The 15,425-nt window shown below is 41.2% G+C and overlaps 1 protein-coding gene across 8 annotated transcripts in view; it reads right to left on the reverse strand.

Moving 5' to 3' along the window:
• Positions 1-15,425, reverse strand: part of ARB2A (ARB2 cotranscriptional regulator A) — a 663,887-nt gene that overhangs the window by 351,253 nt on the left and 297,209 nt on the right. For all 8 annotated transcript variants that reach the window (XM_073587607.1, XM_073587648.1, XM_073587558.1 and 5 more), the window contains one exon: positions 11,590-11,811. In XM_073587607.1, the coding sequence (XP_073443708.1) occupies positions 11,590-11,811 (222 nt within the window). The remainder of the gene's footprint in view (positions 1-11,589; positions 11,812-15,425) is intronic.

Genomic DNA, 15,425 nt, shown 5'->3' on the forward strand with positions numbered 1-15,425 from the left:
CCAATAGTAAATAAGCCAAAATTTTAGATTTTGCAATACAGCAGGAAGCGTCAATCCACCAGCAAAATCCTACCCGGAGCTTACCGGCTCCTGATCGTGCGTAGTACATGTACATTTGTAAGTCACCATTTCATAGTATTCATACAAAGCAAATACATAATTGAGATCCTATTAAAACCTGTAGTAAATCTGGAAAAGAAAAAGGGGAATGGAACTAAAAGAGGGAAAACTTGGGGAAGCTGCGTCTGCACAAATAAAACAATGACTTTTTAAAAAAAAAAAATTAATAGGTCCTAGGAAACAAATACAAAAGAACATTTCCATCGACTGTTCAACGACAAGGTACCACCCTACTGTAAGGATGGCCATATACCAATAAATATCATCCATGACATGTGGGGTATTCCTAAAGAAATGTGACAGTTTCTTTTTTCCCATAAATCAATAGTACAAATGAAAATAATAGACTATGTAAAAAATGTACGGTATATTATATATGCAGAGAAATCTGTTACTTTCTCGTTCTGGACTGATCGATCATTCTTCAAATTCTCTATTCTTCAGTGAGTGCAGATTACCCCGAAACAGAGATCGATGACAGTTGGTGCTCATAAGGCTCTATGGAGAACTAACTTACCGTACAGCTTGCATCAAAATGTCTGTCGGCCTCTAGCTGCTCCTCCATTAAATTTTGAAAGCTCCAACTCATCTCCTATCTCAGTGATGGGAAAATCTGTGTTCACTAAATGAGATTTTACCAGTAAATTGAGAGTAGCAGAGCAATCCAGAAGGAAAAAGAAAGCAAATTTCACTGATGAGATATATTACAAAGCTGCTTATTTTCATGAATACTATTGATTTATCAAATATCAAAAGATAAAAGTGATATATGCTCTTCAAGTGGTTGCCCTGAACCCACTAACCCACTGAGGTTTAATTCACACTCAGGCAGACAAGTCTCCTCCTTACATCACCTGACCTCCTGCTCACCACCTCAACTGCAATGGCCTTCCAAACTCCTTCACCTCACTAAGGCCAACATAAGCTGCTATCAGGGAGTCTGACAAAAGATGCATGCTCAGCCAGGTATGTATGACACCGATGAGAGGGATGGCGGTCTTAAAGGGAATCTTTGAACAAAATGGAACAGAGCAAGAGAAGCTGAACAGATGGCATTAGCGCCTTCAGTGTAAAATGTGTGAAATTTGCTTTGTAATCATCCTGGAGGCGGCACTAACGGGTGATTGACAATCTTCCCTGTATAAGTGAATAGAGAACACTCTCAGATTAAGATCACCCTTTGACTGTTTAAACTGAATTGGGCAGGTCTTTAAAAGGGGTTGTCCAGTATTAACCCCATCATGACCTTGTGATTATCAGTTTTTGGGGGTTTTTTGTTTCTTTTTTGGTGTATTTGTTTTTTACTCTCCTTACTCCAAGAGCCATAACTTTTTTATTTTTCCATATGAGAACTTGTTTTTTGCAATAGTGCAATTCCACAGTTGTTTTTGTATTTTATTTACCATATTCTCTATATAGTAAAAGTGACCTGGCAATATGATTTTCCAGGTCAGTGCGAGTACACAGACACCAAATATGCATAGTTATTTTTTATTTAAGTGTTGAAAAAAATGTCAGATATTTGTAAAAAAAATTTGTTTTGCCATTTTCCGAGACCTGTAATGGTTTCATTTTTTGTAAACATGGAGATGTATGATGGCTTATCTTTTGTGCCCCTGAGCTGACTTTTTACTGATACCATTTTGGGGGTAGATATGTCGTCTTGATCACCTCTTATGGCAAAGTTGCAGTGGCCAAAAAAAAATAATTCTGGTGTTTTGATTTTTTTTTTCCCCTATGCCTTTTATTCAATTTATTGTATTTTTTTGGTAGATCAGACTCTTACAAGCCCAGCAATACTAAAAATGTGTTGTTTTTTTTACTTTTTTTTTTACATTCCCATTTTTTAAATTCTTGTTTTTTTACTGAATGTAATAGTCCCCTTAGGGACACAGATTAACATCAAAGGTTGTGAAGAGGCTAAACTACAAGACTGCAGTCACTATGGAAGAGCTGGAAGAGGTCATTTATATAAAGTGATAAAATATGATTTCTCAGCAACACCACAATCTGATATGAGACACACAGGGAGGACTGTTTTCAGCAGTCTATAACCTGTATGCCCATATTAATATTTCAGATAAGTCAAATGTGGTGACAGATTAGCTTTAAAAGGGAATCTGTCACCCTCTGGGATGCTTTTAAGCTATTACTATGGGCATACAGGTAATAGAATGTTTCAAATATTCTTACCTTTATGCCTCATAGCTATGGTCTAGTTGTGGAGAAACAAGAGTTTTAATGTTTTATGTTAATGATTTCTTCCAGGCTTCGCGGCGTGCGGTTCCTGGAATAAATCTCTGCCTCCTGACTTCATTATAATACCACCCCTCCTCCCATGCACGTCACACTGACCTGAGACATACACTTGTGGCGCTGTAATCCCGCGCGTGCGCCCTGCACTCACGCTGTTTTTTGTCTCTATTCTTCTTTTGAGAAGTAGCAGTGACTCGCTGGTGCCTGCGCAGAAGTAGGATGAAGACACTGCCCATAGCATGGCAGAGAAGGTTTGGATAAAAGCGTGAGTGCACGGCGCAGGCGCGGGATTACAGCACCACAACTGCACGTCACAGGTCAGTGTGACATGCATGGGAGGGGTTGGCATTATAATGAAGTCAGGAGGCAGAGATTTCTTCCATGCACCGCACGCTCTGGAAAGAATTCATTAACATAAAACATTAAAACTATTTCTCCACCCACAATTAGCCAAAGCTGTGAGGCATACAGGTAAGACTATTTTAACCATTCTATTACCTGCATGCAGTGCTGTGCAGTTGGTGTTATGGAGTCCGACTCCTAAAATGTACAATAAATTTGGTTTAGTAGTTTAGGGCAGGATGTGCTGTTAAGGTTTTCATAAGAATTTAGGAAAGTTATGAAATGTCCTATAAATGTCTGTTCTGCTCCTGATCTAAGGATCTCGGCCTTTAGTGGAGATGAATCTGTGCTGCACTTTATGTGCCGTACATGCTCAGTAGTGATCAGTGCTGTGGAGTGGGAAGTCAGTCAGAGTCAGAGTTTGTGATTTGGGTAACTGACTCCACAGCTCTGCCTGTACGCCCATAGTAATAGCTTGAAAGCGCCCAGGGGGTGACCAATTCCCTTTAAATCTCTACAGATATTGTTATTTATTACCCATTACTTGTTTAAAGAGAAATTGTCAGCTCATTTATGCGGCCTGAACCACGGCCAGCAAGAATCAGACAGTGGCAGCGTTATTGCTGGTTACACTAAAACGCAAAGGCGTTTCAGAGAAAACATACTTTAAAAGAAGGGCAGGGAACTGTGTGTCTTAGATGACTAGTTGACGAAAGACCCTGGTGGATTCTCCCTTCTCAGCCCCCGTGTAGCGACAGGTCTTTCCTCACACCTATGGAGAGACTGGTCAGTCACAAAGAGCAGGATGGGGGAAGCCACTGGGGACCAGCCACTTGGACAGGCTACCCAAGGCAGACAGTCCCCAGCTGGTCTTTCAATGTTTGTTTTCTCTGAAATTTCGTAGGGTTTCAGGTCAAAACCTCCTGTAATAACACAGTCAGTGTCTAATTCATGCGATCCGTGGGTCAGGCAGCATAAATCTGCTAACAAGTTCCCTGTTCCCTATAAAGAGTACTCCAGTATATAATGTGCACAGGCACTGACAAAGTTTCCCATTAAATGAATACGAGCAGAGATATTAAAGATTATGGATAATAAATAGACTTAAAATATCTGATATTCTTTATACAATGAAAAGTAACATTTTCATTCACTTTCTGGAACCAAAACACCCAGTTAAGAGAAGTAACATAATGCTTCAATAAAGTTAGTAAAGGTCACAGAGCTACGATTCTCATGCTTTATACAAGTATACAAAACATAAAAGCCCGGAGGTTAGGTCATTCCAGAAACTCTATGTATTAGTGCATGTGTTAATAGGAATCACGTAACAGGCCAAAACGAAGAGCATGAATGTATGGGTCACATGTAATGTCACATTGTGCGTGCCCCCCGCTGTATTGGAACTCTTGGGGTAGAAGGTCTACAACAATCCCATGGTGCTAGCATTACAAAGGTGCAAAGGTTCACAGAGCTATTGCAGGACAAAGCAAAGGCAGGGTATCCTGATAATATCATGGGTGAGGATGGGGTTTCACGAGTCACCGTCCTCTTCACTCCCATGAAAGCAAATATTGTGTCTCATAAGAACTACTAAAAAAGTGACTTTCTAATTTCCTAACCTCATTTCATTACATTGCACCATGCCATTGTTCACTGTACAATAAACACATACCCTATGTATAGCCCAATGAGTAAATGGTAAGCTGGTGCCCCAGATGTAGGAGAGTGGAATACCTGCAGAGTATGAGCCTAGTTTGGGTTACCAATCTAAGGTGCTGAAATAAACTGAAGTGATAAGTTTTAGACACATGGCAAGCACTGGGTGGCTGAACCTCAATAAGGTCAGAGGTGACCATTCAGTTACCAAGTCCAGATGTTGAACTTTTCCCATACCACCTTCCATACTGCTAAAGCCTGTTAAATTGCTACATTTTCCACTTCAAAAGATAAGACACCTCTCCAGTTATGGTTCCCAATTCCACAAATCCACATACAAAATTAATTTACTGCAAAGAATTGTGCCCACCAAACCTCATCATGTACGTAATCTAACCGAAAAGGTAAAAGCAAATAATGGTGAGACATATTTTCATTAACACACCAATGATTGAAATGTAATCATACAAATTACTGGTAAATTAGCGCATTAGTGGCCATTGGCTAACATGCGGAGAATCCTCGTGCGGTATTTTGATCATAAAGCACATACGCCTGATTAAAGTCAGTAGTTAGTATGTGTTTGTCAATATAAGGCCATGGCAAATACAGATGAAAGCTGACAATTTATAGCCATTCATTTAACCTACATAAAACTTTCTGGGACAATGGGGCCTACATATCATGTGTCAGAAAGGCAATGTTTTGCAGCTAATTGGTGCAAGGTGTACACTGTGGCGGTCTGAGCGTGGATTTTAGCTTTGATCTTTTTATATACAGGTCCAAACGTACTAAATCCTATACATTCAGAAAACCAATACTATACATACATACACATAAAGATTATCAAAAGAATATATATATATATATATATGTAGAACTTATCATGTAATGAAATACAACATCATTAGCATTTGTCCTCATATTTTACTATGAATCAATAAGACTTGTCCCCTGAAAAGGCATAATCATACTCGCATGGATCGACCCCTTTATTTTATAGTAAGGCCACAGTCACACGCTCAGAATTTTCCACCAGTGTCTGTAAGCCACAACCAGGAGTAGGTGATAAATACCGAAGTGGTGACGTGTTTCTATGTTAATACCCGGCACTCGGGAGCGGAGCGTGTGGCTCCATGTATTGCTATGCGGCCGCAAGCTCCAATCCGAGAGCTGGCGGCAGTGCCGGGTATTAACATGCGAGACTCGGCCGTGTTTCTCGCATGTGTGATCCCGGCCTTATACTTTTCCTCTGATTGCTCCTCACCTGGTTTTGGCTTACAGATACAGATGTAAAATACTGACCAAATACTGAACATGTGAACATGGCCTAAGGGTAGGTGGACAATGACATGGGGCGCATCTTTCAAGACCACAGAAGGTCAATTTCTCTTGCAAAGACGCATGTCTCCGCAGCAGAAATGTAATCTATAGAATGTATTGAATGTGGTATATCCGTACAGTTCAGTGCACACACGTGGATTTACCTGCATTCAATAGAAGGGAGCGCTTTGGACGCAGCGAACATAGGCTGCTAGTTCCAGATCCTGTGAACGTAGCCCAAGAGAGAATTGCAGCTGCCTGACACCCATGGCAGTCCTCGTGTCCTTAGGGAACAAAACAGCCATATTACAATATAGCAGTGTCGACTGTTCTTTTTGGCAAATATTAGGATTCATTCACATTTCTTACACTTTTAGCTGGGGGACGGGCCAACAATTATTTCCAAATTTTTTATAAATAAATTGTAAATGTGAAAGTTTTTTTCTCCTTAAAGGGGTAATCTGGGACTTTTATTTTGATACCCTATCCTTAAGACAAGTCATCAATATTAAGTTCAGGGGGATATTAATCTATTCCTTGCGGAGGCCGGAAGTGCTCAGTTGTAGAGCTTTGTTAGCTGCATAGTGGCCGCAGCAGGTATTGCAGATCCATCCTTCATTGATTCGAAAAGGGGAGCCAGACTACCTCTGTAAGGCAAACTGGTTTACCATATGAGTAAAGAAACCTAGCTACACACCAAATATGAATTATAAAAGTTCTTTATTTTTAACATAACCTGGTGTTCAAAAGTGCCAATATTCAATCAGTAACGTGGATTGTTGTTTAAACCCAACCAAGGTCCCAAAGTCCTTGGAGAGGTACTGTGGAGAAAAGTAGCACATCAGCGCTGAATACTCCCATTTCACTGGCTGACAACTGGCACTTCTGAACACCCGTGTGTATACCAATAAAGAACATTTGTAATTCTGCCAGCATACCTGAGGCATGCAGAGAACTTTATGTACTGAGATATGCAGGGGCTACTGGCACCTCCTTCTCTTGGGATCGTGTGCCCTCCAGTTCCCACTAACTCTAGTTTACTGTATGAGCTGTATGCACAAATAGCGGGATATTTCCTTAATTTGTTTTTTCTGAATGCATTGGATGTAAAATTGCAAAAATTCACAAACCCATTAACTAAGGCCGGTTTCACATTTGCGGTTGAGTCCACAGCGTTTGATGCGCATACATTCGCATGCGTCCTGCGTACCCATCTTAACATGGGGTATGCAGGGACATGCGTTCGGAGCGTTTGCATACGGTTGCGTCGTTTCGCGGTATAAGGCGGGGCGCGGCGAACGCATAGTGTTGCAATTTTTGTGACGTCAAATATGACGCGGATGACGTGCATAAAAAAAACACATTACTGGCTATGGTAACGCAAGCATACGCAACGACATGCATACACTTTGCGTTTGCGTATGCAAGAATTTACATAAAAGACACGCCTTTTGGGCATGGCTTGTGTAAATTCAAAATTCACTGGGAAATAGCATTTGCCCATCATCCGCAACCGCAAACGCATGCATGTCTACATGCATACAGTCTACAATTACAAAAATGAAGTGCACAATCCAAACCAAAGCCTCACTTCCCTGCGAGTAATGTTGACATGGCTGTGGTTACTTCATAAAACATTCACACTGTGTGCTAAAGGGCACGAAAATCCTCAGTAAGTGGGCCTTGTGCGTATTATTGATTGTCCTATAGAGATAGGCGGACACTTGGATGTTTGAGTCCGGCGGGTTCGGCTGATCAGTTACAAAAAGTTCAGGTTTGGGTACCAGAACAGTACACAGACCCGAACCTGGACCCCATTCACTTGAATGGGAGACCTGAACATCCAGGGATTGCCATTCTGTCAAGTGCATGACAGCGCGGCAAACACCGCTTCTGATTGGCGATGAAATCATCCCTGCCAGTCAGAGAGCCGCAGTTCCCATGCTGTCAAAAGACAGCGGGAGTGCTCAGCTGTGATCGGAGTTATAAACTTTACCTCTGATCACTGGTGTCAGCTGATGGGACTACTGATCCCATCACCCGACACCTGCAGCCGCTAATTACAGTGAAAGCAGGAGCGGCGGATGGGAGTAATCATTAGCCGCTCCTGCACGGTAAATAAAAAATTAAAAAACAAAAACGTCATGGGTTTCCCTGTACTTTTGCTAACCAGCAAGACAAAACTCACAGCTGGGGGCTGCAACCCTCAGCTGTCAGCATGGCTAGCTATCAATAATAAAGGGCTCCCCATGCTGTTTTTTTAATTATTTAAATAGACAAAGCGTGAGAGTTTTTCTCACGGTGCTAGCAGGAATCTCAATGAGGTCACCGCAATTCAGTCCGGCAGGGAAGGGAGCCTCAGTGATCGGACGTAACCTCAATGACGTCACCACCGATCTTTGAGGCTGCGCTCGCAGCAGCTCATTCACCAGTGGTTCTCAGCTTGGATGGTCGGCATCATGGCACCGTTCTTGTTGAAAACGGTTTATCCCACAGACATGGATTACGGCATGAGACAGAACGACAGACAGGTATGGTATATTGTTTTTTTTAATTTTTTATTTATTACAGGAGATCGAGGGCTTTGGTGGATTTAGTCAAGGTCGTAAGTATGGTTTAATTAAGATTATTAAAGGAGTCTGTGTCATTCAATTAAAGGACTTTATTCTGGCTGTGTGTTTATTTACCACACAATTATAGGATTAGTAATGGATAGGTGTCTTATAGACGCCTCTCCATTACAAAGCCGAGGGCTTGATGTCACCTGACAATACAAAGGTGACATCAACCCCACAAATATGAACCCCACTTGCCACCGCTACAGGGCAAGTGGGAAGAGCAGGGCAAAGCGCCAAAATTGGCGCATCAAACAGATGTGCTTTTTCTGGGCAGCTGCGAGCTGTTATTTTTAGGCTGGGGGGGCAATATCCATGGCCCCTTGCCAGCCTGAGAATACCAGCCCCCAGCTGTCTGCTTTAGCAATGCTGGTTGTCAAAAATGGGGGGATGCATGAAGATGACAGCACAACAAACACCCGGTGTTCTGAGTGCGTGCCTGAACAGTAGGTGTTCGGTAAGGACGCCGAACTTTACTGTTCGGGTTCGCACATCTCTGCTGTCCTACAAAGAGGGAGGAGCAAAACCTGTAGTCAATACATGCTTTATTTTTACTTCTCAATTAGCACTTGAGGTTGTTTAGTGGACGCAATTAGACAAATCTGCCATTAACACTCCTGTTGAAGGTGTGCATGAAAAAAGGCATTCAGTGTACATGTGCTGCTTCTTTGGAGTAAAGAATTTCACAAGGCTAGAATTTTTCATTCTAATAAACCAGCGCATTACATTTCCTTCTGCACATTTTGACTAGTATCCAGCCAGTCCCTACAAGGAAATAGGAAGAATTCAGGAAGGACGCACACCTCCAAGTGATCTCTGGCACGCACCCTGCCTAAGTGTTGTAAAAAATAATTCCCGGACTATTACTTATATAGAGCTCTATTTAATCCAAATCCAAGCAAAATTTCAAAACTGGCAAGATCTAGTAGGAGAGTATGGTTTAAAAAGCAACTTTAAAGACGACCCATCACCATGTGAAAAATGGTCAGTTTTTGCTTTTATTTTCTTTCCGATAATCCCCCTGGATAGTTCACATTTTTCTCTCTTTAATATCTGCCATACGATTCCAGAGATAAGGGCCTTTTTATTTACTGTTTATTTACATAATCTTTACCAAGCAGGCGTGGCTCGTAGGCTGCTCTGCATTATTATGCTGTGGGCCACATCCTCTTATAAAAACTAGCACAAAATTAAACGGCCCAAATCTCTTCAATCATATAGCAGATTTTAAAAACAAAACAGTTAAATATCCAGGGGACCAGGGGGGGGATAAAATAAAAAGAAAACATGGGCACTTGACTAGGTGACAAGTCCTCTTAAATAACCCAGGAAATAACAAAATCGTTGGATATCACAGGCATGTACAGGAGTTGCGAAGTAACACTCTGAACTTATTCTCTTGCTTTCAGCTATTGGCATAAATAATAAGTAGAAAATGATATAAAACGAAGAAAAAAAACCCATTACTTACCCCTTGAATCTCTATCACCGCAGTGCTGCTGGTCTGCTCACCTCAGTAACAGAAGTGATGATGTCCTCCACATCAGTCATTTGACTGCCACAATGAATCAATGACATGTGCATTTGCGTCACATGATCAATGAGGCTAGTACGTGGCTGATATACAGGATGTCATGACATCCGGTACAAGCAGGAACCACCAAAATCTATGGTTGAGTTGAGGATAAAGGGCGTGTAATGAATGGGTAAAGTAAGGCTTATTTTTTAATTTTAGATCAATCACTAGCCCTGGGCAAGTTTTAAAAAAATAAATCACTAATTAAAGGGTTACCTACATTATTGCACAAAATACATACTTTCATTCTGACACTTTAGACCACAAATCTGGAAAAAGTCAAGTTGTGATTTTTTTTTTTACTCTGTGCTTTATTCATAGTCTATAGCAATGTCCACTTCCCAGATCCGCGTGGTGGTGGTAGACATGTGCTGCTCAGTCACTCACTGCATACTATTCCCTGCCAGTAGAGAAAGCTGTACTGCCTGGTCAAATCCAATGGAAATGTAGCTCAGTGCACATTGCAGCGTGTGCCACCGGCTTTTACACATCTCGGATCCCATATTTCATTTATGAAGGCAAAGCAGGAAGCAACTATTTTGTCAGCTACCATGAGGGAGAGAAGGCAAACTCTCCCGGAAGTGCAAATTAGCAACAGCACTGAAGAGGGTATAGGGAAGCATAAACAGATGAGAGGGTAGTTTTATATGATACAAAAGTTATAAAATATCTTTAAAAAAGCAATTACAGCTGGATTTTGGGTTAAAAAAAAATAATGGGTTAGACTAATTTAAAGGGGCTGTCAAATGAACAAAGAACATTTTAATCAGTAGCTCTTGGAATAAAAATAAGTTCCACAATTTGATTTGTTAAAGCAGAAAGTAGCTGCTGCAATCCCCTGTCTGTATCCTCTCTTTTGCTTCCTCCCCTGCCCAGGAGCTGTGGTGTGATCAGACCATGTCCCTGTATGGTGAGACACAGCCATTACACAGTACATAGCAGGGGCACATTTATAAGATTATCTCAGCAATGGAACATTTTTTTACGCATCCAATTGAGGAAATTATTTTTAATTTCAACATCTACAAAAAAAAAGATTTATACAAAGTATACTTCTTGTCACGACCTCTTTAAGTGTAAAACTTTAAGGGAACCTGTCACCCCCAACAGGCGTTTTTAAGTAAAAGAGCCACCTTGTGCAGCACTAATGCTGCATTCTGTCAAGGTGGCTCTTTTATTTAGGGTACCTTGCACCGCAGAAATAATTGTTTTTAAAATTGGCCAGATATTCCTGATATTTGTCAGGGGGGCAGGTATTTCCCCCTCTGACGAAAACGCTTAATAAGCATCACTCATGTATTCCTGCAATGTGTCTCCGCCTCCAAATCTTTATTTTCAAATCCTGTCACCTGCGCTGTACTATGTATTCTTGGTTACCGTCACCCGTCCTCTGTCATGACGTCGGCGGCCAGAGATCCGGCCCCGCAGTAGCTTATGGTTTATCAAACAGAGTAGGACACAGATGCAATACACAGTGCATATGGGAAGGTGTTGTAGTGTCTGGCAAAAGCTAAAAGGACCATAGAGTCTTTAGTTTTAGTGATTGGTGGGGATTCCAGCAGTCATACTTACACTTATTGTATACGGACGACATATCCTGATTGCCATTTGTATGAAGAAGCACATTTTCTTTTTTAGGTACCATCACTAGTATGCTAATAGGGAAAAAATCAATTGCAAAGTTACCAAATTACTTACTCTTATGTACAATTGCATAGTTTCCTTCTCTTTTTGGGGATTCCTGTACTTCTCATAAAAGTCTCTTCGTTTTTTGTTATCTTTTAGGATCCGTTCTTTACGCTCTCTCTTCTCTGCAGGCTCATCGGAGCTGTCTGGAGACTGTTGCTGCGCCAGAGGTTTGCTTTTCTCCACCTCTATGTAGTTTTCGTTTGGATTCAACACAATTACTGCAAAGCCCTCCTGTAATGAAATGAGAAAATAGGATGCCATAAGCCAAGTGAAATGTATCCAATGCACTGCAGTGCATGGATCTAACCATTATTCCAGTTGTACAATTACTCGATCCATACATTCTAGCAGGCTGACATTACATGCACAAGTGTGACTGCAGGATAAGAGCTTGTAATGGACAAAAGTATTGCGACTCCCCACATTACACCTACCAGAGCTTTTATGACATCCATAGGTATGAATATGAACTTGTCCCCCCTTTGTAGCCAAAACAGTTTCTGCTCTTCTCGGAAGACTTTCTACCAGATTTTAAAATTGTGTCTGTGAGAATTTTTGCCCATTCCTTCTGTAGATCATTTGTGGGGTCACACAAGAGAGAAGATGAGACAAGAGGACCTTGCTCGCAATCTCCATTCTTGCTCATCCTACAGATGTTAGAAGGGACTTGATGTTAGGGCTCTGGGTGGCCGTCAAGTTCTTACAAACCAAACTCACCTAACCTTGCCTTTTTTATGGACCTTGCTTTGTACATTGGGGTCCTGAAATAGGGCATTCCCCAAACGGTTTCCAGAGCAGGAAGCAAATAATTGTCCAAAATGTCTTGTTATTCTGAAGCATTAGGATTTTCCATCATTGGAACCAAAGGACCTAAGCTGATCCATGAATAACATTATCCCTCCTTCACCAATCTCTACAGATGGCACAATATAGTTAGGTCCTAGCATTCTTCAAACCCAGACTCCTCTGTCAGTCTGCAGATAGAGAAGCGTGATCACGACTCCACAGAGAACGTTTCCAAAGCTACAGAAACCAATGACGACATGCCTTACACCACTCTGTCGCTTGGTATTGTGTTTTGTGGTTTAAGGCTTGCATGATGCCAGAGGTGGTTTATGGTGGAATATTTAGGAGAAAAAAGTTTAATGTACTAACCAGATACAACAGTGACATCCTATTACATACATTACCACGCTGAACTTTACTGAGCGCTTTAGAACGACAGATTCTTTCACAAATGTTAGTAAAGGCAGACCTACATGGCTAGCAGTTGGATTTTATACCCATGTGGTAATGGGACTGAATGGAAAGCCTGAATTAAGTGCTTGTGTGTTCAATACCTTTGTCCAAATAGCACACTACACTGTGTTCCAAATTAGTATGCAAAAAATATTTCCTCATATTTTCTCTAAATTACCTATATGAATTGCAGTCATTGTTATTTTCCAGTCATCTACTATTCTAGTATGATTGCAATGTTTTTTAACAAACTGCCTATGAAAACAGTATATTTTTAAAAATAAGAAACACTCAAAATGCTTGTTCCAAATTATTATGCACAGCAGAGTTTTCAACCTTTTTATTTTTATTTTGAACAAAAAAATGGTCAATTGTGAAATTCTAAGCATTATCAGCTTATTAAAAAATGAAATCAAACAGTTTTCAAGTCAAAACTTTATTCTAGGTGATGTTACATTTGCACATAGGACCCCTTGTTCGAAAGAAGCTTCTGAACTCTCTCGTCCATTGAATTTGTCAGTTTTTGGATGGTTTGTGCTTCAATTGTTTTGCATGTGAACAGAATACCCTCCCAGAGCTGTTGCTTAGATGTGAACTGCCTCCCGCCATCATAGACACTCCTTTTGATGATGCTCCAGAGGTTCTCAATGGGGTTGAGGTCAGGGGAAGATGGTGGCCACACCATAAGTTTGTCCTCTTTTATGTCCTCCCATAGCAGCCAGAGATGCAGATGTGTTATTTGCAGCATGAGACGGTGCATTATCATGCATGAAAATGATCTTGATGCGGAAAGCACGGTTCTTTCTCTTGAACCATGGCAGGAAGTGCTGTTTTAGAAACTCCACATAGATTATGGAGATCATCTTTACCCCTTCAGGGATCCTAAAGGGGCCGACAATCTCTCTCCCCATGATTCCAGCCCAAAACATTACACCACCTCCTCCTTGTTGGCGCCTTAGCCGTTTATTCATGGGGTGTCCATCAACCAGCTATCCTCCACTCCATCCATCTGGAACATCGAGCGTTGCACGGCACTCATCGGTGAACAAAACAGTTTGGAAGTCAGTCTTCAGGTATCATTTGGCCCACTGGAGCCGTTTCTGCTTGTGTGCAGTGGATAGAGGTGGTCGACAGGATGGCTTACGCACAGCTGCAAACCTCTGAAGGACCCTGCATCTTGTTGTTCGGGGGACGTTGGAGGCACCAGCAGCTTCAAAAACTTGTCTGCTGCTATGACAAGGCATTTTTGCAGCTGCTCTTTTAACCTGACGCAATTGCCTGTTGGAAAGAGTCCTCAATTTTTCCTTATCAGCACGCACACGTGTGTGCTGGGAATCAGCTACATACTTCTTGATTGTGCGATGATCACGATGAAGTGTCTTGGCAATATTGATTGTAGTCATGCCTTGACCTAAATAGTCCACAATTTGTTGCTTCTCAGCAGCCGACACATCCTTTTTCTTTCCCATTTTGGAAAAAAATGTAGGCTGCTTAATAATGTGGAACAGCCTTCTTAAGTAGTCTTGCCTTTATTTGGACACACCTGCCAAACTAATTTGCACAGGTATCTGCAATTGCTTTCAGTGATATAAAGAGCCCTGACACACATCACCATCAATGAGTTTAAATGACAAACAAAAAAATTCTAACCTTATCACTCCTAAACTCTTTTTGCATAATAATTTGGAACACAGTTTATACATTAAATTACCCAAGATCATAAAATCATGTTGATGCGTTTGTGCAGATGGTTACGTAACATGGTCACTTCCTGGTCTCCCCTAACTGGAGATACATAAATCACAACATTTCTCCCTTATCACAGAAATCGCGTATCATCAAGATACAAATTTGCAAGAAAACGGTAGTCTCAGAAAACATCCAAGGTAGTATTATTAGGCAAATTGGCTCTCCTCAGGCTCCACCAGTAGTAAATCCATGTCCAATCCTTTAACGAGCCTTGCCACCTTGTTATATGCCTTAGGAGACTTAGCCAAGCCTCAAACAAGGGGCGAGAACCCTGAAACGCAGTCTGTGGATGGCCGTCTTATCCTTTTGACGAAGACCATGGTTTGCTTATAAATTGCAGGGAGACTCCCCCTAATAGATGACACGAGAGAGAGCCATTTTGCATACCTTTTTCGTAGAAAATATTGCTTGGCCAATAAGTCATAAGTATCAAAATAAAAGGATGTCATCAAGGCACTGGATTACACTAAGCCTTCCTCCACTTCTATGAAGTCAACTTTAGACTGACAACCAACTAGACTTTTCTTTTGTTACTGAATAATAAAGAGCAATAACACTTTTCCAGCATGCATTACTAAGATGCAGTGTGAAGGCTCAGAACCATCCATTAGGTGACACATGCAAACATGTTGGTCCTTGATGCTGGATCTCATGGTCCTCATTAATTAAACAGTCATTCTCTTTAGTAACTCATGGTGATAAATTACAAGAGTCTGAGTTCACTCCAACAGCTTTACTAATTGTGTATGTATATAGGGAGTGAAACATGGGCGTAACACAGCAGAATCAATATTCCACAGAGCTGAAGTCATATGACATCTATTATAGAAGACATAAATAATCAGAATCCTTGCTGC

This window comes from Dendrobates tinctorius, unplaced genomic scaffold (genome assembly GCF_039654945.1).
Source record: "Dendrobates tinctorius isolate UK_male_01 unplaced genomic scaffold, ASM3965494v1 ptg000003l, whole genome shotgun sequence".
NCBI lineage: Eukaryota > Metazoa > Chordata > Amphibia > Anura > Dendrobatidae > Dendrobates > Dendrobates tinctorius.